Below are 26,407 nucleotides of genomic sequence, written 5' to 3'. Positions count from 1 at the left end.
AGTAATAAATATATGGTTCAGTGTATGCCAATTCATCCTGGTGGGGAAGTGAGTAGAGGGAAGGGAGAGACCGAGAGCACTGTAATGGGAAGAGAAAGAAGACAAGGAGAAACGAGACAGAGACAGAAGGACACTATGTGGCTCTTGTGAGCAGGAACAGAATGTGGTAAGGACAACACGGTTGACTGTTTAACATGTAGCATGCATTCAGTGAGTATCTGCAAAGACATAAAGTCTAAAGCCTGCTTTAAGTACTCTCTAGTATGAGTTAAATTATTCTTTAAATATGTAAAGACGAACTTCTCCCATTACATTTTTCTGCTTAAACAAATATTCAAGCAATTGTGTTGGTTATGAGGAAGAAACCAACACCATGGGAAAGAAGATACATAGAAAATGCACTGTACAGAACCTGAAAGGGTACACTGGCGCATACATGGCAAAACTCCTTCACAACTGCATTAACAATTCAGCAGCAATTCTAACCAGGCTCCAACAGATGCCACACTCTGATTCAGAAATCTACTCAGGACGGGTGGAGGTCTGTAAAGTGTAAAGCACTTTCTAGGACAGTTTTCAAACACAAGCAATTCAACAGTAAAGTCCTAAATTAAGCATTTCTGAGATGCCACAGCCAAAACTACCCCTTCAGAAACAAAGCAGAAAGAGACAGACAAGACCATGAAGAATGACCCTTACACACCTAGAACTAACAATAATAATACATTTCAGCCAGATACGAAGCTTACATTACTTAAAGTCCTAGAAAAGTCTCAGTTAATAGTTACGTCCATTCTGTGTTACCTGTTTTTCAAGATAGAAAAGCTTCCTTTAAATAGTAAAGAAATGACCTGTCTAACATAGGTAAGTAATGATGAAAACAGAATTGGATTGATCCACTAAATCTCTCTGAAAGGAGGGAGAGATGGAAGTAAGGAGGGAGGGAGGGAGTGCGAGCTAGTAAATAACAGTCTATATTTAATCACAAGGCTGGCCAGAGATCCAACCAAGAGGGGACTGTGTAAATGCAATGGTCACCTCTAATTGTCAATGAGACACAATCTAGAACCAGCTTGGAAACGTGTCTCAAGGAAGGACTGTCTAGATTAGGCTGCTCTGGGGTCATGTCTCTAGGGAGCTGTGTTGATTGTGTTCTACATGAAACAGAAAGACCCAAGTCACTCTGTGTAGCACCCTTCCCTGGGAGTTAGCTCTAGAGCACCAGAGTGCAAACACGAAGAGCAGAGTACGACAGTATGCAGACATTCCTTTCTCTATGCCCCTAATGTGTACTGTGACCAGCTAGTTGAGTTCCTACTGCCTTAACTTCTCTGCCATGATGGACTGTAACCTGAAACCGACTTAAACCCTGTTCTCACTAAGTTTCCATTCCTCAAGATACTTTACCAGAACAACAGGAGTGAAACTAGGATGATGCACACACCCAGAGACCCAAAGATGGAATGGACTGATGTGCCAGATCTTCACAAGCATTAGGCATTCTTCTGGCTGCATCTTTAGCATCCTTTGGATCAGTCAACATTCACTAAGTTTCTTATTATCAGGAAACCAAAGGCTTTATTCTCTACTCCATTCAATTTCCCAGATCTTAACTGATAATTAAACAGCAAACAAACAAACAAACCAAGCAAACCACCCAAGTCTAAACACTAAAACAGAAGACACGAATTTTTTTTTCAGGCAAACAAAATGCATCCTGTTTTGGATACTTGTCTACAATTTCTGTTAAAAAAAAAAAGTTCACAATTTACACAATTATTATTACTGAAACACTCTACCCTAAAAAAAAAAGTATCAAAAATACACACTCCTGTCTGTATTTGGATAAGGGGGAATCCTCACATATTAATACGTATCAGACAAACCATATACAACCCTTGGTCTCAGATGACAAAGCAAGAGGTTTAGCATAATGATTGTAGCTCATAAATCCTCACCTGGTATCTCAAACACATCTGTGAGGAAAATAAGAAAAATATATAGCATTATAAAAACTACTCGGAAGTAGAAACATTTGGACACAGCTACCCTTTAACAACAGTTCAGGGTATTTTACAGTTGACTTTAAATTGTTACTAAGCAATTAAGTAACTAACACAAGGATGGAACCATAATAAAACACAGCAAGCAACCCCCCTCCAACCATCTCTCATAACAACAACAGACTGGGTGAACTGGAATGCATTGGTACCCTTCTGAAGGAAGTGAACTCGACTTGAAGTTGTCAGCGAACCTAAATAATCATCACCACCATATTGCCCTATCGATACTGAACAGTAACAGAAAAAAGTATCATTTCTGATCATCTTATCCTGTCTGTATCAGTGGGGTACAGGAAAGGACTTCCCAGAGCTAGAAGAGTAGATTCATAAGTCTTGCCATTTACCAAGTGAAACATCTAGCGGCTGAAATAAATAAAATACAGGAATAATAAGTTGCATCCCATCAACATGAGTTGCTCTAGGCAAGGAGTTTGTGTTATTTACATCTCAAACGAAACTGCAACCATCAGATCAGTGACAACAGCTGTGGTAACACGGATGAGGTTGTGAAGTCCTATTCAATCTATTTGCACACCCAGTATCATGTTCCCATAGCATTAGGGGTTTTCAGTCCCACACACGTGCAAGGATCCACACTGGTTGCTTCTGTGCAGTCATATGCACACCATAGGGACACCACACTAGGCCACCACGATCAAGCACATATGCTGTATTGTATGTCACATTGAATCGCAGCAGAAACTGAAATTCTTAAAACTACAAGAGTTCAGTTACTTTTGGTCTTTGAAAGTGAGTTAATAGTCAAAACAAAAGACATTTTAAGAATGTCAGTATTTGTGTTTGTTTCACATGGTGATAGAGGCATGTAACAAGCACATTCTGCTGTAACCACAAACAAGTGGTTTGTCAGAGTCAAAAACAAGAGGGCAATAATTCGATTAGCCAAAAAAACAAAGGAAGGAAGGAAGGAAGGAAGGAAGGAAGGAAGGAAGGAAGGAAGGAAGGAAGGAAGGAAGGAAGGAAGGGAGAAAGAAAAAAGAAAAGAAAAAAAGAAAAAAATAGCAGCAGCAGTGTGGAATGACTGGTACCAGATTCCTCTTTCCAGCCCTTCTCTCCCATCAAAAGCATCCCTGCAGTCTACAGAATATAAAAGCCAAGACTGATACCTTCTAGTTCACTGAATACAATGACTACAAAGCAGACCACTGTCTGTAAGTATCTCTACAAATGAGTTTAAAGTAGTCTCTACAGAACACCACCTATAACCAACAAGGAAGAGGGTCTCTATGAGGGACCCTCTGGATCAGACTACCCAGTGGACATGTCTGTGGAAGACTCTCTTGCTTATACTAACTAGGGAGAAAAGACAAAGCTCACTGCATCATTTACCTATTTGGGGCCCTGGACTGTTAAAAATAAAGAAGATAGCTGAGTGCCAGTCATACATGCATTTGGTTGTTTTTCTCTGATGCTTACAGAGTAAGTGACGGAACCAGCTCCTTTTGAATTCCTGCCTTGACTTCTGCAAAATGACTGACTGTGACCTGGAACTGAGAGCCAAATAGGACCCTTTCTCTCCTAAGTTGCTCTTTTAAAAAGTATTATGTCACAGCAGCAGAAATGAATTGGGGACAGTACGAAAGGTATTTTTTTAAACCATCAAATGACTGCTTCATTCTGTTTGAACAGCTCATATCACTTATAATACTAAAAGAAAAGAAGAAGAAAAAAAAAGGATTTTCACCCTGGAAAGACATTAAAGCAGTAGCTATTTCAGAGGATGTGAATTCAGCTCTGAGTATCTATATAAGGCAGCTGACAAATACCTATAACTCATGCTCCAGGACCCAATGCCCTCTCCTGACCTACCCGAATGCCTACACACAGGTGACATAAACTCATAGAGAAACAGAGATACACATACCCACAAACACATACAAACACACACAACCCCCCCCCAAACATAGGTGCTTGCACATACAAATCTGTTTTCTGTTTGTTTATTAAGAGCTATTGAACCTGGAGCCAACCAACAATGCTAACACTAAAATCCTAGGATTGCAGCCCTATACAGTTTCTGACAAGCACTGTGATGTTTCCTGCTTTGTGCTTTCATTCAGTGAGACAAAACATAAAATAATGGTACAATGAGAGCTATAATACTTCCCTGGCTTCAAACAGAACTTTCAAGACAAAGCAGGCCACTTTTTTCTATACCTTTCAAAAGAGACAGCCTATAAATCATGTTATCAAAATCTTTATTGTTTTTACAAGTCACTGGTAACAGAAAAGCCCTTGTACCAATAAATTTTCCCCTCAATATTGACTTGGCAGAATGATGAGGTTCAAATCACACTTTATTTTCTTGAGTTTTAAATCCTCAGCATTAATTTACACAGAAATTTACCTCATTAACACGGGAGAACCCCAAACTGCTCAGTGCAGGCTCTTGAAACTTACAAGTCACAAATCTCAGATCTAATTTCTATTACCAAAAGCCCTAGAGTCCCCAAGTGCAGCAGAAATGCAAGTGCCCAGGAAAAGCCACAATGAAAACAGGGGGAGCTAAAACATCAAACAAACACAAAACTGTGGTCTGTGACCTTTTTGGAGGCTATCCCACTAAAAATTACACTTATTTTTTTTACAAAACCTATTTTCTAAAATAATTTTATTTGCTATTCCCTCTATCACTATGAATTCCAATAAACTGAGGATTTTCTTGGTTATAAGGTATCCATTTAAAAATATGTTACTGTGAAATTTAGAGACATAGGTCAGTGAGTATACTGCTTGGGTTGAATCACAAAGACCTCAGGTCTATCTCTAGAACTCATGTTAAAAGTTTTAAAAACAAACAAACAACAACAACAAAGACTGGTGCTGTAATTATGGAGCTGAAGTGCTAGAAACAAGGGAATTTCAAAGACTTGCTGGTTAAGCTTCAAGGCAAATTCCAGGCTAAGTGGGTAGCTAAGAGCAGCCTGTAACTCCATCTCCCCAGGATCTGATGCCTTTTCTCGACTCCATGGACACACTCCTACACATGTACCACAAACACACACACACGAATAAAAATTCTATATGTATAAAAAAACAAAATAATAAAGATAACCAAAGACAAGACCAAAATCTTCTGTTTCATTTAAAAAAAAAAAAACCCTCATGAATGAACTGAGAACTACCAGTCTTCTTGTTCTAAAGCTAGAAATTTCTATTTAAACATTCCTACTCTGAAATTCTACTTGCAATAAATGTAATCTACTTTTAATTAAATAGGCAACAGTAAGTGATGGCAATTTCTGGTTCTGTTGTATACAGATTTTCACTAAGAGGCTACATTTATAAACAGCTATAAATTTCCTGTTCTAAGAGTTCCAGAATAAGTAGTTACAAGAAGAACAATAACTATAAGTAAAGCAGTTTCTATAAAATATAGGTATTATATATAAAAATATATAATACATACTATTTATATATAGAGAATTTTGATAAACTGAAAGGAATAAAGGCCAAATAACTGAACCAATGCCTAATAAATGGTATCCGAGACAAAATGAAGGAACCCTGAAGTCTGACTCTTCCCTTCTTTTTTGTAAAGACAAGAATCCAAGAGGAATGATAGCAAACAGCATATTACTGTTTAGTAGAAGCTGATATTTTCAGGATCCATCATTTACTCTCAAAAGCTTCTTTAAAAGATAGAAGGGAGGCTGAGAAACATTCCACACTGAGAAAGAAACTGTTTTTCAGACATTCAGCGCACATCCGAGAAGACACTCGAAGTTGGGAGGCATTCGATGCCACCCACTCTGAGCAGTGTTGACTGTTAAGAGCTCCCTATGGAGGGCTTGGGGGTGGGGACTGACATCAATGGCAGACTGATCTGTGGAAGAGCAGCGTGTGTGTGTGTGTGTGTATGTGTGTGTGTGTGTGTAAATCATACATAAAAGCATTCTGGTCCACACTCAGTGGAGGAACAAATATGAGGACAACTAAGTAATTGGGTCACTTAATGAAAACATACTGTTTCGAAGGACAAAACAATTTAGACAGAGGGCCTCTAGGACCATAGTTTATAATGTAAAGAAATTTCCACTTACTGAATTCATTTGCAGTTTTGAAGTAAAAGAGTAGAGCCCCATCAGACCAACTTCTAACCCCCCCACACACACACATATATTTACATGTAAAATGTAAGCTTGGTGAACTTCACCTCTCTCTAGTCTAACTTTCATCTGTGTCTCTCTTCAACCATGTTTACATCTGAGAAACAGAAAGCTATGGTTTCCAGCTTTACCTTGTTCCATTGCCAACTCTACCCTTTTGACAGGCTGGCATACTGTGTGTGTGTGTGTGTGTGTGTGTGTGTGTGTGTGTATCTGTATGTGCCATACATGTCCTGGCTCCTTAGAGTACAGAGAGTACTTCCCTAGAGCTAGAGTACAGGTGGTTGTGAGTCACCCACTGTGGGTACTGGGAACCAGATTCTGGTCCTTTCCAAAAGCAGAAAGCACTCTTAACTGATGAGCACTCCAGGCTGTTCTAGGACACACTTGCTGGATGTACTGAACAGTGCCTCACTGTACAGGACAACACTCATCTGAAAAGCTTGCAGTACAGAAGGGGAGACCTGAGGAAGAATAGCAGAAATAGAGAGAGGGGGCAGAGATGTAGCTCAGCTATTAGGGCAGCCATATAGCATGCACAGAGCCCTAGGTGCCATTCCCAGCACTTCATAAGCATAAGTAGACCGCCATAGTAATCTCACCACTCAGAAGGTGGAGGCAGGAGATCACTAGTTCCTAGATCACTCTTAGCTACACGCTAAGTTTGAGACTGGGCTATATGGACTTTGTACCAAATAAGCAAGAAACCAAAAAGACAGACCTGACATTATACATTATGCCAAGTATAAGAAGTAAAAAGATGAGTTCAAAAGAGAGAGAACCCCAGACACTCCCTGGATTAAAAGATACAGTCAGATAAAGCTTCCCTGAGGAGATGACATCTGAGGTGACACCTAAAGTGTTGAGAAAAAGACCACCTCATAAATGATAACTCCGTCCATGATGCCTGTGATGGGAACATGAGGAGAGTCATGCAGGCTGCAGCCAGAGTAGGAGGAACATGAGACGAGGCTCAAGAAGCTCCTGGATGACCCCAAAACTATCCGAGAGTGGAGATGGAAGTTTAATTTTGATATTGAGAGATTATGTTATGATAAGATTATATAAGATGAGACTGGCATCTGGAAACATGATCACACGCATGATTCTAAAGATTACACTGGCACACAACAGAGCAAAATCTAAAGACTTAAGACTGGACACTGGGACCATGAGAAAAACATCACAGTTCTTCCAGGAGAGGAGATGGGAGGATTTTACAGTTTTATATCCTGGTACTATTTATTAGCCTCAGCCCATAAAAATGAATGAAATCCTGCCATGCAGTAAGAGGGATGAAACCAGAAATTATGTTATGTGAAACAGGTCAAGCATGGGAAGGAGCACCTGGTCTCACTCATGCTGAATCCACATATAATTCAATTGTGTATACTTTGAGATTATAATGATGGTTACCAGGGGTTGGGCCGCACTGGGAGGACAGAAAAGACTGAGAAATGATGCAAAGTCATATCACGCAGCTCTTGGTACCACTGTACAGAACTATCACTCTAAATACCAGGTCTATGCTATCTGCTTCAAAAAGAAACAATTCTGAACATTTATACCACTCAAGATTGATAGATGCTTCAGAAAATAAACATGCTTAATCTAATTTAAACATTACATAATGTATAGCACATAAAAGTCTGTCAGAGGCCTGTGTGATGGCACCTGAAGCCAAACCTGACAACCTGAGCCTGATCCCTGGCCTCCACATGGAGGAAAAAGAGAACCACCTCTCACAATCTCTTCTCTGACCTATGTGTGTTTTCTGTGGCATGTGCACACATATCTGCCACTCCATATCCATGCACACAAGACACATAAAAATTTAATAAAATTTGAAAAACAGTTAACTATAAAAATGGAAAATGTGTAAGAAAATAATGATGCCATGATGCCTCGCCTTATTTAGGCATTGTGCGATATATGGGTATGCTGTCTCATTAATATGTACAACCTTTAAGGTTTTGTGTATCTGCTAAAAGGCAAACTTTTTAATTTAGAGATAAAATAAAATGTTTTATGTAAAGAACCATTATCATCAGGCAGCAAGAAATCTGGAGGCAGAAGCTGGGAATTGATCTTAGTGGTTCCTCATGCTACTGAGCTAACACAGGAGGCACTGCAGAGAGGAGGCCAGGTAAAAAGCTACAGGTCAGCTCAAGAACAGAGTAACAAGGAGCACGATGAAATCCATGTTCATCATGTATTTTCACAGTACCAGGAGAACTGTGGAGTCCTCACACTCTCCCCTATATAGTCCACACATTGGTATGACTTCTCCTATGGAGCCGTCAACAGTCTACTCATCTCCGATAGGGTACCAAGGATAGACTGAAAGAACACAATGCCACCAACTCCAGCTTTGGCTAACCAATAAGCTCACTGGGCTTACAGGAGGAGCATGGATGAATGATTATTTCCAATACGAATGAGGACTCTTCAATAGCCACATCATCAAAATGGTACACCCCATAATGGATGACAACTTCCCCATAGTTAATGAAGTCATTTCTACTGCTAACCTTCCATTCTATATTTACTCTACCAAGAATATGTGCAAGTGGCCCAGGAAGTAGTTTGCTACAATCTCAGGTAGGGGTCTAACAACCATGCCTACTCATTTCTTCTATGAGTGAATGTCCACAAACCCAATCTTGAGACTCTCGTATGAGTAATCACAGTCATTCTGATTAAGATGGTAATAGCCATTAAGATGGTCAATATTCCGCAAAACTGCCTGTCCCATACTGTTCTCTATTAGAGAAACAGAGACATGAAGTTGTAATTACATGGAGGTAGGAGCCAGGTGATAATAAATTATGCAACAGAAAAGATGAAGATTCAAAAAAAGTCATTCAATTTTCCGGCGAAGCCCACCAGGCCCATTACCAAGCCATCCTATTTCAGTCAGAGTTGGAGGTTTCCCCATCATCCTAATCACACATTTGTTAAGTCAAAAGTCATTATTAATAGGCTCTCTTATGTGGTGTGATAATCTCAGTAGCAACTGTTCTTCATGAGGGGAAGACCACTTCTAGCCTCCTAGCAGTGTATGAGTAACAAGCATTATCTTCTGTCGACATGTCACAGGCAATTGTAAAGTTCTAAGTGTAGCCTCTCCTACTTAAACAAGAAAGGCAAGTATTTCCTCAAAAATTTGCAGAACTCAAGTCAGAAATCCAAGTTTACTATTTTACTAGGCTGAGGCTTTCTTTGTTAGGAAGAAAAACAATCAGACCCCAGCACAATACTCCACAACAGTGGCAATTTTTATACATGGGAAGGGATGTAAATACAATTTATAAACTTTAAGGTTTCTTTTTGCTCATATGTATGTGTCTATATGCCAATGTGTGCAGGTATGCAGGCACCCCACGGGGCCAAAAGCTGGTGTCAGAGCTCCCTGCAGCTATAGTCACAGGAGGCTGTGGGCAGGCTGATATGGATGCTGGGAACTAAACTCAGATATTGTGAAAACACTCTAAGATATTATAGTCTTCGAAGGCTCAAGATCCTTATATATATGAATAAAACAGAATTTAATACAAAAAAAACCAAATAAACCAAAACCTCTGACATACTTAGAGCTGTTTCATTTGCTGGGTTCAGAGACTAAAGCACTATTCTTCTTGGATCATGCTAATAAACTCTTAGGAAAACAGCCATTGGAAAGCACTAGGTGAATGTTGATGTGTCTACAGTGTGCAGGAAATCACCTCTTTCTTGTTAATAATGTGGTAGAAGAGAGCTGAGGACATCAATTCACCAAATAAGAATATTCTGCTATTGACAAAATCAATTCCATGTAAGGTATTTAATTTTTTTATGAAGATTTGCCAAACATTTATTTTGTAATTATACAAGTAAGAAAGATCTGGGGAGGTAGCCTGAGGAACGACATGAAGGTTGCCCTCTGGTCTCCACACACCCATGTATACATGTGCTTGTGCACACAAGCATCCACTCACAAAATGAAGCACCCTTCCAGGGCATATGCATGCACACAAATGTGTGTGTGCGCATGTGTGTGTGCACGCGTGTGCATGCATGCATGCGTGTGTATGGTGTACATGGTAGGAGAACTATATGCATGAGCCATTGTGCTACTATCAGAGGATAGCTTTCAGGAGCAGGTTCTGTTCTGTTCGGTTCTGTTCATCACCTACATTCTGGGAACTGAAGTCAAGCCCTCAGGCTGAGCAACAGGTGTCTATAAGCTGAATCCATACGCTGAGGTGTCTTACTGGCCCCAAATAAAAGTTTAACATCTGATTCGGGCAGCACTGGGGGAGTCACCTCCAGAGGTAGTGTCTAAGAATGAGCTTTTTCACACATGAGACAAGCTAGGATACAGGTGGTCTGAACATCACCCTTTGAAAAAAAGCATGACTCTGTGTATTCCCTATACAGGCAAGGCAGCTAATTGCTTCTCAATCTAATTATAGCCAATCTCAGCCCTGCAGAATCATCCTGTCCAGCTTTGTGCTGCATGCTTTCAAGATGTATGACACTAGCAGTTCCTGAGCAAACGCAGGTGCAAACAGTGATTATGAAATGACCCTCTCCATCAGCATCAGTGCAGGCAGAAGCTTGGGAACACTGGCAGCTTCTGCAGAGCCATGATCAATGAATGCAGGTGAACTGCTGCAGCAGCACGTGATACAAACTCATCAGACCTCCGGGAACACATCACGTGGGCCCAGCACCTACGAGCTTCTTTAGTTCCTACTTCTGTGTATAGGTAAGCGCACTGGTGCAAGGATGTATGCAAACCACTGGGTATGAATAACACCAGAGCTCCAGCAGGGACTCTGCTCCCTTTACCTGGTACAAATCAATGCTTGTATCAACAGGCGAGGCTAGGGCCTTTATTTGGAATACCAAAAGCTGCTGTTTCAACATCATTAGGACCTAGCTGTGCCCAGATGCATTAAAACAGTTGGGTTCCCAGAGCAAAGCAGGTCTAATGGGAGTGAGGGTTAAGTACATAAAAAGGTATATGCCATGAAGGTCCCATCAGCCCTAGCTTCAGGGGCTGAGGAGAGCAAACACTTCCCATTCAAACAAAACATGTAATTCAGAATGGTTCTGTCTCAAATAATAGTTACTAAAATGTTCAAGGGAAAGATATAAAGAATAGACTATTACATCCATCTTCAAGTGTAATTAAAAAGGAAGCTCACAACACCTTCAAGCTTGAGGTCATTCCTTGTTTGTCCCAAAAATTCTCCATGAAAAATTATTTTGAGAATGAGTACTAATCAATCCCACATGTGAACACTTAGGAGAGGGACCATTTCAGTGATGCTGATGATGCTCCAGTTAGCAGCTCTGAAGATGAAGGACACAACATAACCCTGTGTTGAACCAAGATCATCATCTGCCACCAGAGTCCAATCAATCCAACATCCAAGTCTTCCCTCATCATGCTTAGACACCATACCTATTCCAGAAGAGCTATATCATGAGACAGAATTTACAGATAGAAAAGCTACACACACAAACCGTAATACACAGAAAATCCCAAAGCTCAAGAGATCATCCAGTCAGCGGCTGAGAAGAGGGCTCAAGCAAGTGAAGTGACTGACTTGGAAGCACAAGGACCTGAGCTGAAGCCCCACAGCCCATATAAAATTCTAGGTACGGTGGTGCATGCTTGTAATCTCAGTGTGGGAGAGACAGATGTAGGAGGATCTCCTAGGTTTCTAGTCATTCAACTTGAGTGAGTTCCAGGCCAGTAAGTGATAATGTCTCAACATGAGGTGGATGCACTTGAGAAGTCTCACCAAAGGTTGTACTCTGGCCTCCACATAAACAAGTTAATACACACACTTGTACAATTCAACCCCTCCACCCACAAAAAGACACCAGCAGTAGCAGCAGTGGATCTGCAGAAACAGGTCAAACAAAAAGTACGTGTCCTATGTTGAGCTCAGGAGATCATCATAAGATGCCAGGAGACTTGATATAAGTTGCACATATTTAACCACACAGAGAAGACAGAGAATATCCAGCACTCACTCTGATCCTTCCTAGACCCCCAAGTGTACATTCTTTGGGCAGGCAGTGTTCAAATGTACAGAACCTCCAAATTCACTTTAGACTTCACCTATTTTGAAAAAGGTCCAAAGACTGGGTGTAAGAATGCCCAACGGCTTTCAAGGAGCATTTGTCACATGGACCTGTCCCTGCCTGCCCGTCTCAAAGCCCACCCACTATTTCATTTTCAATTAGCAGCTCCTAGAAAGGCAGTAATGAAGGCAGTTGCTAAAGAGCATTCAGATGTCACCGAAAGCCTGCAAACCCAAACTGTAAATAGCACATTGTGAGTCGCCTGTCACTGCCATCAACTCCCACGGGAATCTTGCAGCACGTGGCTATCACAACCATCTGCTTGGATCCCCACCAACACCACTGTAAACCGCAGTCACCCACCCACTCCCAACTCCTACCATACCTGTCATGTACAGACTTGTGGAGGGATGAGACTGCTGTGAGCAAAAATTAGCGAATTGCTTCATGTTCTATAGCCGTCACCGGGCGGCATGGAGATAACTGTGTATCCTTCTAAGAAGGAAAAATGTACCGCTCAACCCCCCCACCCCAAAAGCAGAGTTTTACATTTTTATTTTTTAATCGCACGTATTTATATATGTTTGTGTGTGGGAATGTGCGTCTGAGTTCAGGTGCCCTTGAGAGGCCAGAGGCCTTGGTTTCCCTTGGAGCTGAAGGATCAGAGAACTGGGAGTGGCCTGACAAGGTGGTGTGGGTTAGACTTAGTTCCTCTGCAAGAACAGAATAATGTGTATCTATAAGCACTGAGACAGCTTTCAGCTCTCATAATTCAGTTTTAAATCAAATGAGTTATAGCTTCCCCTATGCTTGTCAACTACCTACTCAGGTTCCTAAACTTTCGGTATCCACATTTCCTGAGTTTTAGTTTTCGTTGTTGATTCTATTTCCACTTTCAAGTCTTAAGCTGTTTTATTCATTTCCTTCCACTGTTTGTATCTTCATGAATTTCTTTAAGAGACTCATTCATCTCCACTTCAAGGACCTCTATCATATTCATAAAGGCTTATCATATCCATTTAAGGTCTTTTTCTTGGGCTCCACCTAGGTTGGAGTCTGCTTTGCGAGGCTTGTGGGGATCTAGTGGGGACATACTTACTGTCCTTGATGTTCTGATTGTGCTTTTTACACTGGTGTATAGACACCTGGGACTGAAAAGATTGCAATTCTAGATGCCGGTATCTAGTCTTGTGTTTGCCAGGTGGATGTTTTATTCCCTGGTTTTTATTTCCTCTCCGATTCTTAGGAGAGCACAGCAGCTCTGTGTTGTCTGGTAGACAATTCTTCTGGGATCCTGACAGGTCTTTATCTGGAATAACACTATGTATTCCAGATAAACAAACCCGGGTGTTTCAGGTTATCCTGACCTTAGGAATGAGGAAGGGCTGGGATAGGGGATTTATAGGAGTTGGGGAAAATAGGGTATTCCACTAGAATATGCTTAGTTAGATCTCTGGGATTGTGGGCAGATAGTGAAGAGAGGCTACAGAAGGCCTACTACAGAGTTGTGAATGAGTCTGGGGCTTTGAACTTGGAGGAATGGAGGGAGAGGTGAATACCTATCCTTATCTTACATGCATCCCTGACCAGAGTGGCCTGTGGCTTCCCAGGAAGTACTTGATTGAGTTAGGGCCTGGGCAAAGCAATGGGGAGATGTCTGGAGGGGAAGATCTGTGCGATCCACTGGGATGGTTTGCACTGGGGGCACAGGAGGGAGGCTGCAGCAGGCATTCTGCTGCATAGCTGAGGAGCAGATTAGACCAGGGGATCAAATGTGGAGGAACAGAGGGAAAGGTGAAGATCTGCAGTTAGCCTCCGTGATTCCATGGCCAGAGTGGCCTGTGGGCCCCCAGGGAGTTGGGGGCTGTGATAAAGTAACAGGACAAAGGGGTGACCAGAGGGGGGAAAATCTGTCTGATCCACTGGAGATGGATTCAGAGAGAAGACAGTCTGCAGCAGACAGCTGTAGAATGGAGGGTGACACTATGGGACTGGATCTGGAGGAGCAGAGGGACAGGAGAAGCTCTGCAGTAAACCTCCCTGCCTTCCAGGGAAGAATGACCTGTAGGTTCTCTGGGAGCACCTGCTGAAGCTGGGGCTGGGACGAAACAGAAGAGGGGGTAGGGAAGGAAGATTTGTGTGTTCCACTGGTGATGATGGAGGCAGAGGGGAAGGGAGCTGTCAGCAGGTAGTCTGCTGCAGAGCTAGGGATGAGACTGGGGGATTGCACTGAGAGGAGCTGGGGAAGAAATGAAGACCTACTGAGTCTACTTGCTTCCCTGGCCAGAGAAGCCATTGGGCTCCTCCTGGAGCTGGGAGCTGGGAGCTGGGAGCTGGGAGCTAGGAGCTGGGAGCTGGGAGCTGGGAGCTGGGAGCCGGGAGCTGGGAGCCGGGAGCTGGGAGCCGGGAGCTGGGAGCCGGGAGCTGGGAGCCAGGAGCTGGAAGCCAGGAGCTGGAGCTGGGATCAAGCATTGAGTGGGGAGAAGTTCGAAAGGGAAGATCTGTGTGACCCACTGGAGTTTCAGGAGGGAGGCTACAGCACGTGTTCTGTGGCAGAGCTGGGGAGGCAAAGGGAGTACTGGACTTGGGAGTAGAAGGAGAGGTGAAAATCTGCACTTAGACCGCCTGCTTCCCTAGTCACAGTGTTCATTCCCTGATTTTTGGAAAGCAAGTGAAATCCCAATTTACATTTTAAGTGAGATTATGAAGTATGAGTTAAAATGGTTTGACTGCAGCTCCCATTTCTTAACACCAACTCCGGGTACCTCCAGGCACTTAGCTATTACAGCAGATTCACGAAAGAGCACAGAGCAAAGTTCACATGTCCCCTCATTATGAACCTACAACCCCAAATTACATCCGTGTTTCAAATACTCCCGTTCCCAGAATTCCGTTGGCTCTGCAGTCACTCTGGATAAATACCTGTGTGGGTTTTGGCCTAGATTTCCACTCAAAACTAATTAACAGGTCTTCTGAAATGTGGCTTTAGCTAGATTTGTTTAATCTAAGTTTTCCATTATAAGTCTTCCTTTGCAATATAATTTTTTACAATAACCAATATCACAGGGTACTCTCAAGAGTGTGAATAACACTAAAACAAATAAAAGACCAGTCTGGGGTGACAGTCCCAGCAGGAAGAGCCATTTACTGGACTTGATGCTCCATCAGGAGTGAAGGAAATACATTAAAAGGTTCATGTACCTGGCCTTGCTGGACCAACTCTACTCTCTATCCAGGCGAGGGCAGCACGTAACGCCTCCACAGTAAGTGAAAGCAACGGCCTTTGGAGATCTCTAATAATAGCTCTAATTGTACAGAACAGCCTCTGCTCTTAGAAGTGGGCATATGCCTACAGTTTACATTTTCAATGCCAGGCAAATATTCCATCATTTTAATTCTGTTGCAGTAATTTTTCCAGAGAGAAGAAAAGTCTCTTTCCTAAAACTTACTACTCACACAGGGTTACCTAAATTTGCAGGCCCCACCATTTTAACAGTATGCGTACACGATATATTAACTTATAATCCACGTAATTTGGATTCAAATTTCTTTCTTAAAGGTGGTGCTACACAGCACTATCTTCTAAGCCAAGCACCTGCCATGACATCATCTGCACCAGCTTGCAAAAGACCAAGGCCACGCTCACTTGACTATAGATTTGTTACGTAATTGTATCTCATTAGATGACTATTCTTGACTATCAAGAATGAAAAAGAATTCTGGAAAGTTTAACCAAGTTACTACTGTCTGAGTAAGGTATATAAAAGGTCAAGGTACAATTCACTGATTACCAAATGTCTGCTTAAACCAGCGGATCTATTGTACTCACCAGGGTAATTACAAGGATAAATTAAAGAATGAAGGTGGTCTTTGATTCACAGTCAAAGTGTTTGGTTTCTGTCCAAGTTTTATCTAAATATTACACAGCAGTTAGGAGTAACAGGCTGGATTACCTAACCTTCTGGATGCTCAATAACCATACTTAGAAGTTACTAAGGTAGTCAGATGGATTAAAAGGAAGACTACCTGGTTGTCAAAAGTCAATTAGGTCACAGGAGACTATGAGGCATTTCTCAAAATGTTCTGTAACAGTACTGAGTGACAATCTCTCCTGTTCAGAGAGGCCATAGAGACCCCACCTGGTGAGCTTTAACCAGTATCCACTTTACAAAGAAGAGAGTCAATACAGGAGAAAATTTTGCTCCATAATTTCAAGCCAAGCCTTTAGCTTTCCTCACACAGATAAAACAACTGGCAAAATTAAGGCTAGAGGAGGAGACAAAGGTTCCTCTCAAGCTCATGGGACCCCTGTGGACGAGATCCTCGAATGACCTTCAATAAAAAACTGTGATAAATTCTGCCTACCCCTGTGTGGTTTTAAATAACCAACAGAAAGTATAAGTAAAGGAGACAGTGTTTGATATGTTACTTTAACAGTTTAAAGAATCACACTCCCTAGAAATTACACTTAAATCCATATGAGATGTTATTCTGACAACTGTTTCTCATTAAATGATTTTAAAAAATTTTTATATAAGAAAACTGCTTCCCAGACGTAGCATTTCATGAGCATGCCTCAATGCCAACTTTGCAGTCAGTGTGCCAAGAGGGACAGGCTCACTACTATTTTCAAAGGATGGTCAAATCGCTTCTATCTTTTACTCACTAGAAATAATTTGGATGAGACCTCACACTGTTTCTAAACATTTCAATAGCCATCAAGTGCCTAAAAACAGATCCTGGGCTCACCATTCTTGAGACCAGCTTTGGATTTGTTGCTACTAGTTAGAACTTTCTTGGGAAAGGTCACCCAATGCTGGATATGCTAAAGTAGCCTCTGGTTTCTATCCTTCTCCCTCCCTGCTTCTGCAGCAGGTCCTACAGATGGCACCTCAGATGACTGTGAGACTCCTGTGACCATATCCTGAATGTCCCACGGAATCTGTCTTGTAAGAGTCATCTCTCTCGTCAACACACAAGCCCTAGACTCCACTCACCCCAAAGCAGGAAGCAGCTAGAAAAGCTACTGCCTTCTCCCAGTGTATGATAAACTCTAAGAATGGGGGGGGGGGGGGGTTTGTGAACTGGAGCTCCTGGGAAGATTGGCATGTGAGGATAACTAGGGCAGACTCCCCAAGACGGCAGCTTCTTTTCTGAAAAAGATGCTTCTATGAGAAATGTCGGGAAGACATAGGAGTGGGGATCTGGAAGGAACAATATAAGAGAGAGGAGACGCAGGGGTAAAAACTGTTCTCGCCAACTTGTGATTAATGGGCTTTAACCTTAGGCTTCTCCCATACTGAAAGGATGAATCTGTTGCTTTTCCTTTCTCCATGTTTGATCTGTCTTTATACATCATTCAATTTCTATTCAAGTCCAAGACCACAATTTTCTTAACAACAACCTCTGTCATGCCTATTAGAGCCAGTTAGCAGGCTCCCTCCCAGACAAAGATATCTTGTCCCCCCAAAAGAAAGAGGATAGTGTCACCTGAGAAATGACACTTGAAGTTGTCCTCTGGCCTCCATACATACTTGCAGATATGTAATCATGTACCTGTGCATACCCATATGCAACACACACACACACACACACACACACACAAATGCATGCTCATATAACCAAATGATGGCCTCTCACTCTCTTGAGACTATTTCTGCCAGTGTACTTCATATTTGAAAAAAAAAACAAATTAATGGATTATACAGATTTAGAACTCCAATCAAAGCTAACTCAGAGTTTCCCCAACTCTCATCATCTTTTCAACATGGCTACACTATTTTTAAAACCTCTTTGTCTTCTTTATGCTTTTGTAAAGCACAGATTTCTATGGTCTAGAAGTTAAGACATATAGAAAGAAAAACAAAGTTTCTTTAATGCTCAGGGAATGCTTATGTTTTCCCAAAACGTTATGTGGGGAGCCATAATTTCACTAGAGGGTTAGGGAACACATAACTTTGTATTGCTTGGAGAATACAGCATGACTCAGTTTCCTAACTGAAGAAGGAAAGTCCCATAGAGAGGTACTGCTTCCTCTTTTTATACCCCCAACTCAAAGCAGGAGGAAATGTGTCCCTGTGTCTTCAGCAAACTTAACACTTGTAAAGTCTGTTCATATCATAAGTACTCAACAGTTCTGTACAGGAGAAACAATACCTAGGTAAGCCTTGTGATGTGCTATCCTACAAGCCATACTGCCACACATCTCCATGAAATCAGCTGTGCCTGTTTGTCTACTGCAATGGAGCTAGTAGACTCTTGGCACTCTCCCATAAAGGGAAGGGGTGAGGAACACCACTGGGACTTCAGCCAGTTCACAGCTGTTTGGATGGAATTCTACCCATTTCTGACTTTACAAGGGGTCTCTATGTACTGGTGCATACAGGCTAGCAAAGCCTAACTAAAATAGTTCCATCTGAGTAGCCGTGGAACAAGCATGATCCTTGCAGTGCTGCTGCTCCCAGATCACCGACAGGAATGTCACTGAGCTCTGGAAGTAAGCCCAACAGTCACTAGTTCCTGAGGGTCAACACTGGTGTAACTGGACTTTGGAGGATAAGAGTAGACATCGTTCATGTCTTCCCAAGGAAGAAAGTTTTCAGAACAGCAGGTCACAGAGACATAAACTGTTTTGTGTCATAGCAATTCCCACCTTTGATCAGATTTTTTTCCCCTTGCTCTTTTGGAGCCAGGGAGAATATTGTTGAAACCTACACCATTTGCCAACGTGGTTCCTGATCAGCCCTCTTCTGAGACAATATGTATTTACCCTTAAAACATAATCCAGCAAATAAGCTAAGTGCCAATTAAAACGCTTTCTTTTGACAGAGTGGAAACACATCACAGGAGCCGTAGGTTTATAGTCAGACAAGGCAAGGAAAAGCAATTTGGTTTTAGAACTACACCTTTTCCCCCCTTCTCTCTTAAAAGTATATAATTGCACTCTCAGAGTGAAAAGATTAGTTGCTTTCAACAGACTCTCAGGGAAAAAAAATCCTATTATTTCCTCTCTGCTAAAGAGTAATGTCTTCCATAATTACAGGAAAGCCATGTATTAAGTTGCCTGCTCAGGAAGTACCACCCTAATAGGATGCAAAGTTAATTCACTTTCCACACGTCAAGAAGGGAGTCCAGGATCCTTCTTTCTCATGCCCACTGTCATCTGTAAGTCTCCAGGCTTTAACTCCCTCAGTCGGAGGCACTAAAGGACAGCCCATTAATTTGAAAATTCTCCTCAAGGCTCACTATCAACTCAAGGCCCCTTCCAGCTAAGACAGAATCAGTTATTCTCCCTGGAAGGAGTTAAAGGACAGAAGAAAGTGACTGTAGTATGTACTGACCTCTAACACAATACAAAACAATCCCACAGATTGTTCTTTCTCAAGTCTTTTAAGTGTGTGTGTGTGTGTGTGTGTGTGTGTGTGTGTGTGTGTGTTGGGAGAGGGGGATAACTTGCTAGAATTGGTTCTTTTCTTCTACTATATGAATCCTAAGGATTACACATGGATCCCTGGGGTTGGCAACAAGGTCCCTTACCTCTTGAGCCATCCCAATGACTACCATTTACTTCAGAAATTATAAATCTATTATGTCTCACCTTTTACCAATCAATGTTCACACAAGGGAGAACATCTTGCCCTACAATAATGTCTCTTCTCATTTACGTGTCTTCATAGAGCCATTACTCAAATACAGACAAATAAAAACAAGTTGTCTTCTTTAGGCCCACTATGGTCTGCCTTCAAAGATCTCTATGACGCTCTATTTGACCATGTTATCAGTGAAGTTATCATGAGGTACAGAAGAAATATCTTGAGGAACATATTTCAGGGACTTCTCTTTCCAGTAGAGCATCAGCAGAAAGTGATTCTAAAACTATTAACAATAACAAGCACCATGCTTTTACCTCAGTTATCAACTCTACTTCCTCCCTTGATATAAGTAGAATTCTTGATAAACTGGTATATTCAGGCATGAATAAGGACATAAGAATATACAATGTTTTTGCTCTATAGGTGAGAAGTGGGACTCGTTCTTTATTTTTGGAAAGTAAGTACTCTTCAAAGCTTTGACTTCAAATATCATTAGTACTCAAAGTTATCATTTGACCATCAAGACCAAAAACCAAGTTCCAGATGCATGACCCTAGTCTTCTGTTATTTTAACAGAAGAATTAAAAAACTCCTGGCTTCAGGAAAATCAAAAGGAGGAGCTGAAAGCAAAGAAAAGAAAAGTAAGACAGGGCCATGGTAAAAGACAGACTGCTCGGCCTCAGCAGAGAAGTGAAGTGGTTCCCTCACCTGACTGGGTCAGAAGAAGTCCTACAGCATGCTGGGAAGACAAGAGAGTGTGAGACAGCTTGCACGGACCCTCTTGGCTTCCCAACATGCAGCTTCTCTCCACTGGTGACCATATTTGCACATAAGCAAGGAACACAAATTCCAGAGCAATGTCACCTTTTATGGATCCTAGTCCTCCCTCCTTCTCGCCAGCTCCTCAACCCCAGTACAAAACAAGATGTTCATTTAACTTTGGTTACCTTCAAGCTTCCAACTCAGTCCACCTGCTATGAACTTAGATTACACTGCTTCATCTTGTGCCTTCACAGGTGGCTTCTAAAATCAAATGTGCTGTCTGTCTGCATTGTTTCTAGACTTGTTTACAGATCGTCCTCCCTCCAGCCTAAGGCCTTTTTGCTCTATGCTCAATCCTTATGCCAAACAAAGGAAACAATATACAGGGGAAACTGAGGTGCTAGAGAAATCTTGTGTGATTTACAACTGTAATTGTAATCAGACAAATGCCACGTGGCAAGGGGTTCTCTGACAAACCACCTAATGTCTTGCAGCCTCAGTTTTCCTATTTCTAAGTTAACCACTAGGCAGGGTTACTGCATGATCTGCTAGCTATGTCACACACTGAAGGACAGTCACTGCAGACTTTGTAACTATGGATAAATGTTAACAATCCTATGACAAGTGAGTTTGCTGGTACCTGGGGTCATTTTTGAGGACATAATGATATACGCCTTTCTGTGTCCTTGCTGACACCCATCACTCTAGGTGTTTCTACACAAGAATGTCCTTCGACCTCTTTATGACACCAAACAACCCATTCTATCCTCTCAGGGCCTTTTATTTTTTTATACCTGTAACTAAAACCCATACACTTAGAATACACTTCTCAAGTTTTACACAAGTGACTTCCAAATCAGCCTGCCCACGGTAAGCTGTAAACTTCTTATACTAAAGATTTCAATAGCTCAGGAACAGACGGTGGGGATTTGTGTTTAGTGCAGGACATGATAAGGGGTGTGACGATCTGGGAGGTTTTAGAAGTACTGTTGTCTGTGATCCCAGATCTACTCTAGAGAGAAATATCTGCAAAACAGAAACTACCTGTTTCAGCACCTGCTCTGTCAACCACAACTCCTTTCTCTGTGCCGTTTAAGTGACAACCAATCTTACCCAAAAGCCATCCAAAAAACACACACACACACACACAGAGCACAGGTATCTACGAGCACCAAACAACTGTGTGAGGAGAAACTGTTCTGGGCAGCTTTGTTTTGCATTACCAATTCACCTCACATAAGGATTTCCATAGGCAGACAGACTTCCTAAAGGTATTCTGTATTTGCATATGAATCTTGTAACCTAATCCTTTGCAGACCAGAGGCCACACCCACAACAAAAACCTCTGTTCAAACAATTACAAAGACCATCCTGAGTCTAAGGGCTGAAGAAACCAAGGGTGGCACACAGGTGGGCATTCTTTATTGCGCTTTCCCTCCCCCATAATCCACTATGAATTTTATATTAGGCCCTGCCAACCCAGACCACTATTTTTAGCACACAAGAACCCTGAGATGTACATGTTTTTCCAAGCTGTCTGTTCACACCATAAAGATCTCTACAGAAGCCAGACCATCTCCCCAGATACCGGCAGGATTACATGGAGCTCTGACACACAGAAAACCTAATGAAAGGGTGCCAATGGTGGAGTCTTAGTCAAATACTGACGACACACCTACAGTTTGATAATACTATGTAGAATCAAACATACAACTTTCCAAAGCAAGTACTGCATCATCACATTAAGGAAACTGTCATCTATGAAGAAGAACAACAGAGGCTCAGGATGCAAGAGGACCTAGGAAAGAATGAGCCTGGCTTGCTCACCTGTCTGAGTCCCTTAGGCATCTTCTTTCTCTTCCCAAGGTGCTGGCAGAGGTTGCGGTCATTTTCTCTATCTGAGCTGTAGTGGTGTGAGTGGCTGAGCCGGCTCTTCTTTGAGTGAAAAGACAAGCCATTGGTAAGAGCTTCTCGCTTTTTCTTGGTCAGGGGAGTTTGTCGTTTCTCCACACGTTCCTGAGGCTTAACTGCTACATCTTTCTGCATAAAACAAGAAAAGGAAAGGGAAGTGGTGGTTACATGAGTATCTAAGGTCAGAGCCAAAATAAAGACTAAAAAAGGTTATCAGCGAGGAAGGACAGATACAGAAATGGTGATCCAGTTCCCTAAATCGCTAATGACACCACAAATATACAGATTATATTTCTTTGTGTCTGTGTATTGGGTGGTGAAGATAGGGATGAACAGCTATGCATGTACATATAGAAGCCAAAGGTAAGTCTCTGGTGCCTTCCTCGATTGCTCTCCTTTTGGATGGAGCAAGAGTCTCTCATTGGCCCAGGGTTCGCTAACTGAGCTAGGCTTGCTGCCCAACGAGCCTTGGGAATCCTCCTCTGTTGGCCCTCTGAGTGCTGGGATAACAGCATGGTGAGCACTGCCACATCAAGAACAGCTCCAGGAATTTGGACTGACTGGAGCAGTGAGAGACTAAAAACAAGACAGCAGATGGACACGTGGGACACACAGACAAACAAGTTAAGAGACTGGAGTGAAGTAGACTGGGGTCTGGACCAGCAAAGCTCCAGGGACCCAGAAGCTCAGTGTTTATTACAGAGTTGTAGAGAAGCAGCATTATTGCATACAGCTGAACAAGGAGCTGGGTTCTGCACTCAGATAACCCGGGAGACAGGGTTTCTTGTATACTACTAGAGGGGGAACACAGACTTAGCTCATCGCAATACCAGCAGTCTCCCTAGCAGAGAAGTCTTTAGGATGAAATTACCTACAGCAGAGAGACTATCCTGGAGATCTTCTGCATACACTGCCAACACATGCGCTTTGTCCCCGGGAAAGCACTGCCACCCCTCTAAGCCTGAGGCTATGAGATCCCTGACATGGATGTACATATGTCAACACTACACATTCACGCAGGACCTCGCTAGTTCAGGGCTTCATCTGCTCCCTATACAACGACTTCCCAGAGGCAGTCCAATGCACTTTGTCTCCAAATTGGGACATCAATTACCGCACATTTTCAAAATGAGCACTAAGTATGTGCTCAGTTCACAAAAAAATCGCACAATAGCAAACACAGCTGAGCCTGGTGAATAGAGCCAGAAAGAAGACAACTGTTGGGGTAGAGGGAATGATTGCCTGGATGAGAGGCTGCAAAGAAACCATGAAGACCCAAGCATGAGCTCAGATGACCCAGTACCCACTTAAAGACAAGAGCAGAGGAGCCCTGTCTATAACCCAAGCTCGAGGACATGAGAACAGGGGAGCCTGCAAGAGCCTGCCAGCTGGGTGTACATGTAGTACATGTATACACACACACACACACACACACATACATACATACATACACGCACGCACACACACTCTCTCAGGTTGGGTGTCAATGCATGTTATTAGAAAAGTTAATGCATTATATATGTTAAAACCCAAGCCCCTACGATTCCTTAATTTTTATCGTCTCTATAGTATCACCAGGATGGGCAATTAGTGAACTGGGATGGAAACCTGAATCTTTATAAATTTCAGGGCAAAAATCTGAGGGTACCTGACAGTTAGGTCATCCGTATATTACGGTTCCAGAGCAGGAAACTTAGTAGACCCTATAACTCTGAGTCCTCACAGACCAACCAATGACTTCCCAGAGGCAGTCCAATGCACTTTGTTTCCAAATTGGTACATTAATTATTGCACATTTCCAAAATGAGCACAAAGTATGTGTTCAATTCACAAAAAAAAAACCCACACAAGCAAACACAGCTGAGCTCAACATGTGTCACTGAGCCTTAAGAAATGCTATACAGTGAACAGTCACACAAAAATGATTTGTCACTTGGTTATCTATAAATAAATGGAGATGATACCTTCCACAAAGAACCCGCTCCTTGACTCTATGTCTCATACAAACACTTTCTCAGACTCATTTAAGAATGGTACATATATATAAAATAAAGGAAACTGCATCCCTACCCAGGGACTACAGGCAGTAACTACAGCTGGGAGAAGGAGACTTTTCTTAAGTATTGTAGCCACTGGTAAATTGCTTATGCCCCTGTGGGACATGCCAATCAAACTCAGCGGAACACCAAACAACAAGGAAACAAACCTTAGAGGGATGGCTTAGACTTAAGCTCTACCAGAGGACCACAGTGTGCTTCCCAGAACCCACAAGGAGTGGTTCACAACTGCCCATAACTCTAGCTCCAGGGAACACAGTACACTGTTCTGCCGACTGTAGACACCTGCACTCACAGGCAAATACCCACACAAAGATAAAATACACGTACACAATTAAAGGTAAATAAAATCTTAAACAACAAAGATGAAAGTAGGAAGACTTGTTGAGAAGAAAGGGTTCTACACCCCCCTCTGCAGGAGGATGAAAGAAGGGGTATTTTCAAGGTGGGGGTCGGGGGAAGTAAAAGTGACCATAATGTATTATATACAAGAAATAATTGGTACAGAATTAAAAATATGAAAATAAATAAAAACAAAAATAAAGTTTTCCTTTAAGCATTTCTCCTACTCAAATGCTTCTTTGTTGCTCAATAATCTCAATTATCTCTTTTAGTACTTCTCATTACTCCCCAGTTGTCATATACGATACTGCTTGACATCGCCCCCCCCCAGGCCACACACATGTTTCACGTGGTGGAATGTACATTAGTCTGAAAAGGTTGCTCAAAGTTACAGGTTGAAATCCTATGAAACATGGTGATACCATGGGCACTTTAGGAGGTGGTCTCAGGAGAACAGAGTTGTCATGAATAAGAGGGACCTAAGAGCTTGTGTGCACCGCCCAACATGTGAAGACACAGCCAGAAGGCATTGTCTGTGAGAAATTAAATTATACCAGACAATAAACACATTGACTTTTGTTTTTGTTTTTTTTCATCTACTGGAAAATGCTAGAAATACATTTCTTTATTACAAGCGACTAAACGTATGATCGTCTACCTCACTCCATCTATCCTTGTGGTTTTGGCGAAAGGTCTCATTCATGTTGTCAGGCTAGCCTCAAAGTACTGTGTGTTGGAGCTTGGGCTTGAACTCTGACCCTTCTGCCTCTGCCTCTGCCGAGCGCTGGGTTACACTGCACTGACTGAGCCAGCTCCAGTCTGAGCTCATGTCTGAGCATCGGTTTGTGCTATTTTCTACAGCAGATTGGCTGGGCTAAAACAGGCCTTCAGTCTGTTTAGCCTTAGCACCATAACAGAACTGGACTGCTTAGTGCTAAGGATGCAATGCCCTTCTGTATGGTGGTGTCAGGGGTTGAAGGTTTGCTCCCTAGTTTCATGAGTGTCAGGAATAAAGGAATCATACTACCCAAGTATCGCAGATGCATACTAGAAAGCTGAACTAAAGATTGAAAAGAAAAGACGGTAAACCTGGATCAAATGTTCTAGACCAGGCTGGAGGGCTGGAGCTGAGGGTTGACTTAAATATGACCTAGATCTGAATTGGAGAGCACAGCTTGTTCCAGGACCTTAAGGAAGGTGGTACCATAATCCCTTGAAAGAGGAAACAGCACAACACTGAACAGCTGGCTCCAGTAACCCGAGTGCTACAGAGTAAACCAGGAAAGTAGTCAATATTCACTTTCTAAATACGTAAATCTAAGTAGTTAAAACATCCATACCTATCTAACACAATACTGCAGGAGTACCTCAGCTGGTAGAGCACTTGCCTACCATACATGGGATGTGGGTCCCATCCTCAGTACCACACACAACCAGGAGTGACAGTGCATGTCTATAATCCTAGCACT

At 42.2% G+C, this 26,407-nt stretch overlaps 1 protein-coding gene across 3 annotated transcripts in view; it reads right to left on the bottom strand.

Moving 5' to 3' along the window:
• The window catches only part of Auts2 (activator of transcription and developmental regulator AUTS2), a 1,072,043-nt gene that overhangs the window by 770,635 nt on the left and 275,001 nt on the right, over positions 1-26,407 (bottom strand). For all 3 annotated transcript variants that reach the window (XM_028766103.1, XM_028766102.1, XM_028766104.1), the window contains exon 2: positions 22,456-22,668. In XM_028766103.1, coding sequence (XP_028621936.1) covers positions 22,456-22,668 — 213 coding nt within the window. The remainder of the gene's footprint in view (positions 1-22,455; positions 22,669-26,407) is intronic.

The sequence above is a fragment of the Grammomys surdaster genome, unplaced genomic scaffold (genome assembly GCF_004785775.1).
Source record: "Grammomys surdaster isolate TR1022 unplaced genomic scaffold, NIH_TR_1.0 166, whole genome shotgun sequence".
NCBI classification, from domain to species: Eukaryota; Metazoa; Chordata; class Mammalia; order Rodentia; family Muridae; genus Grammomys; species Grammomys surdaster.
The sequence above is the reverse complement of the archived record's forward strand: the minus strand, read 5'-3'. Positions and strand labels throughout refer to the sequence as shown.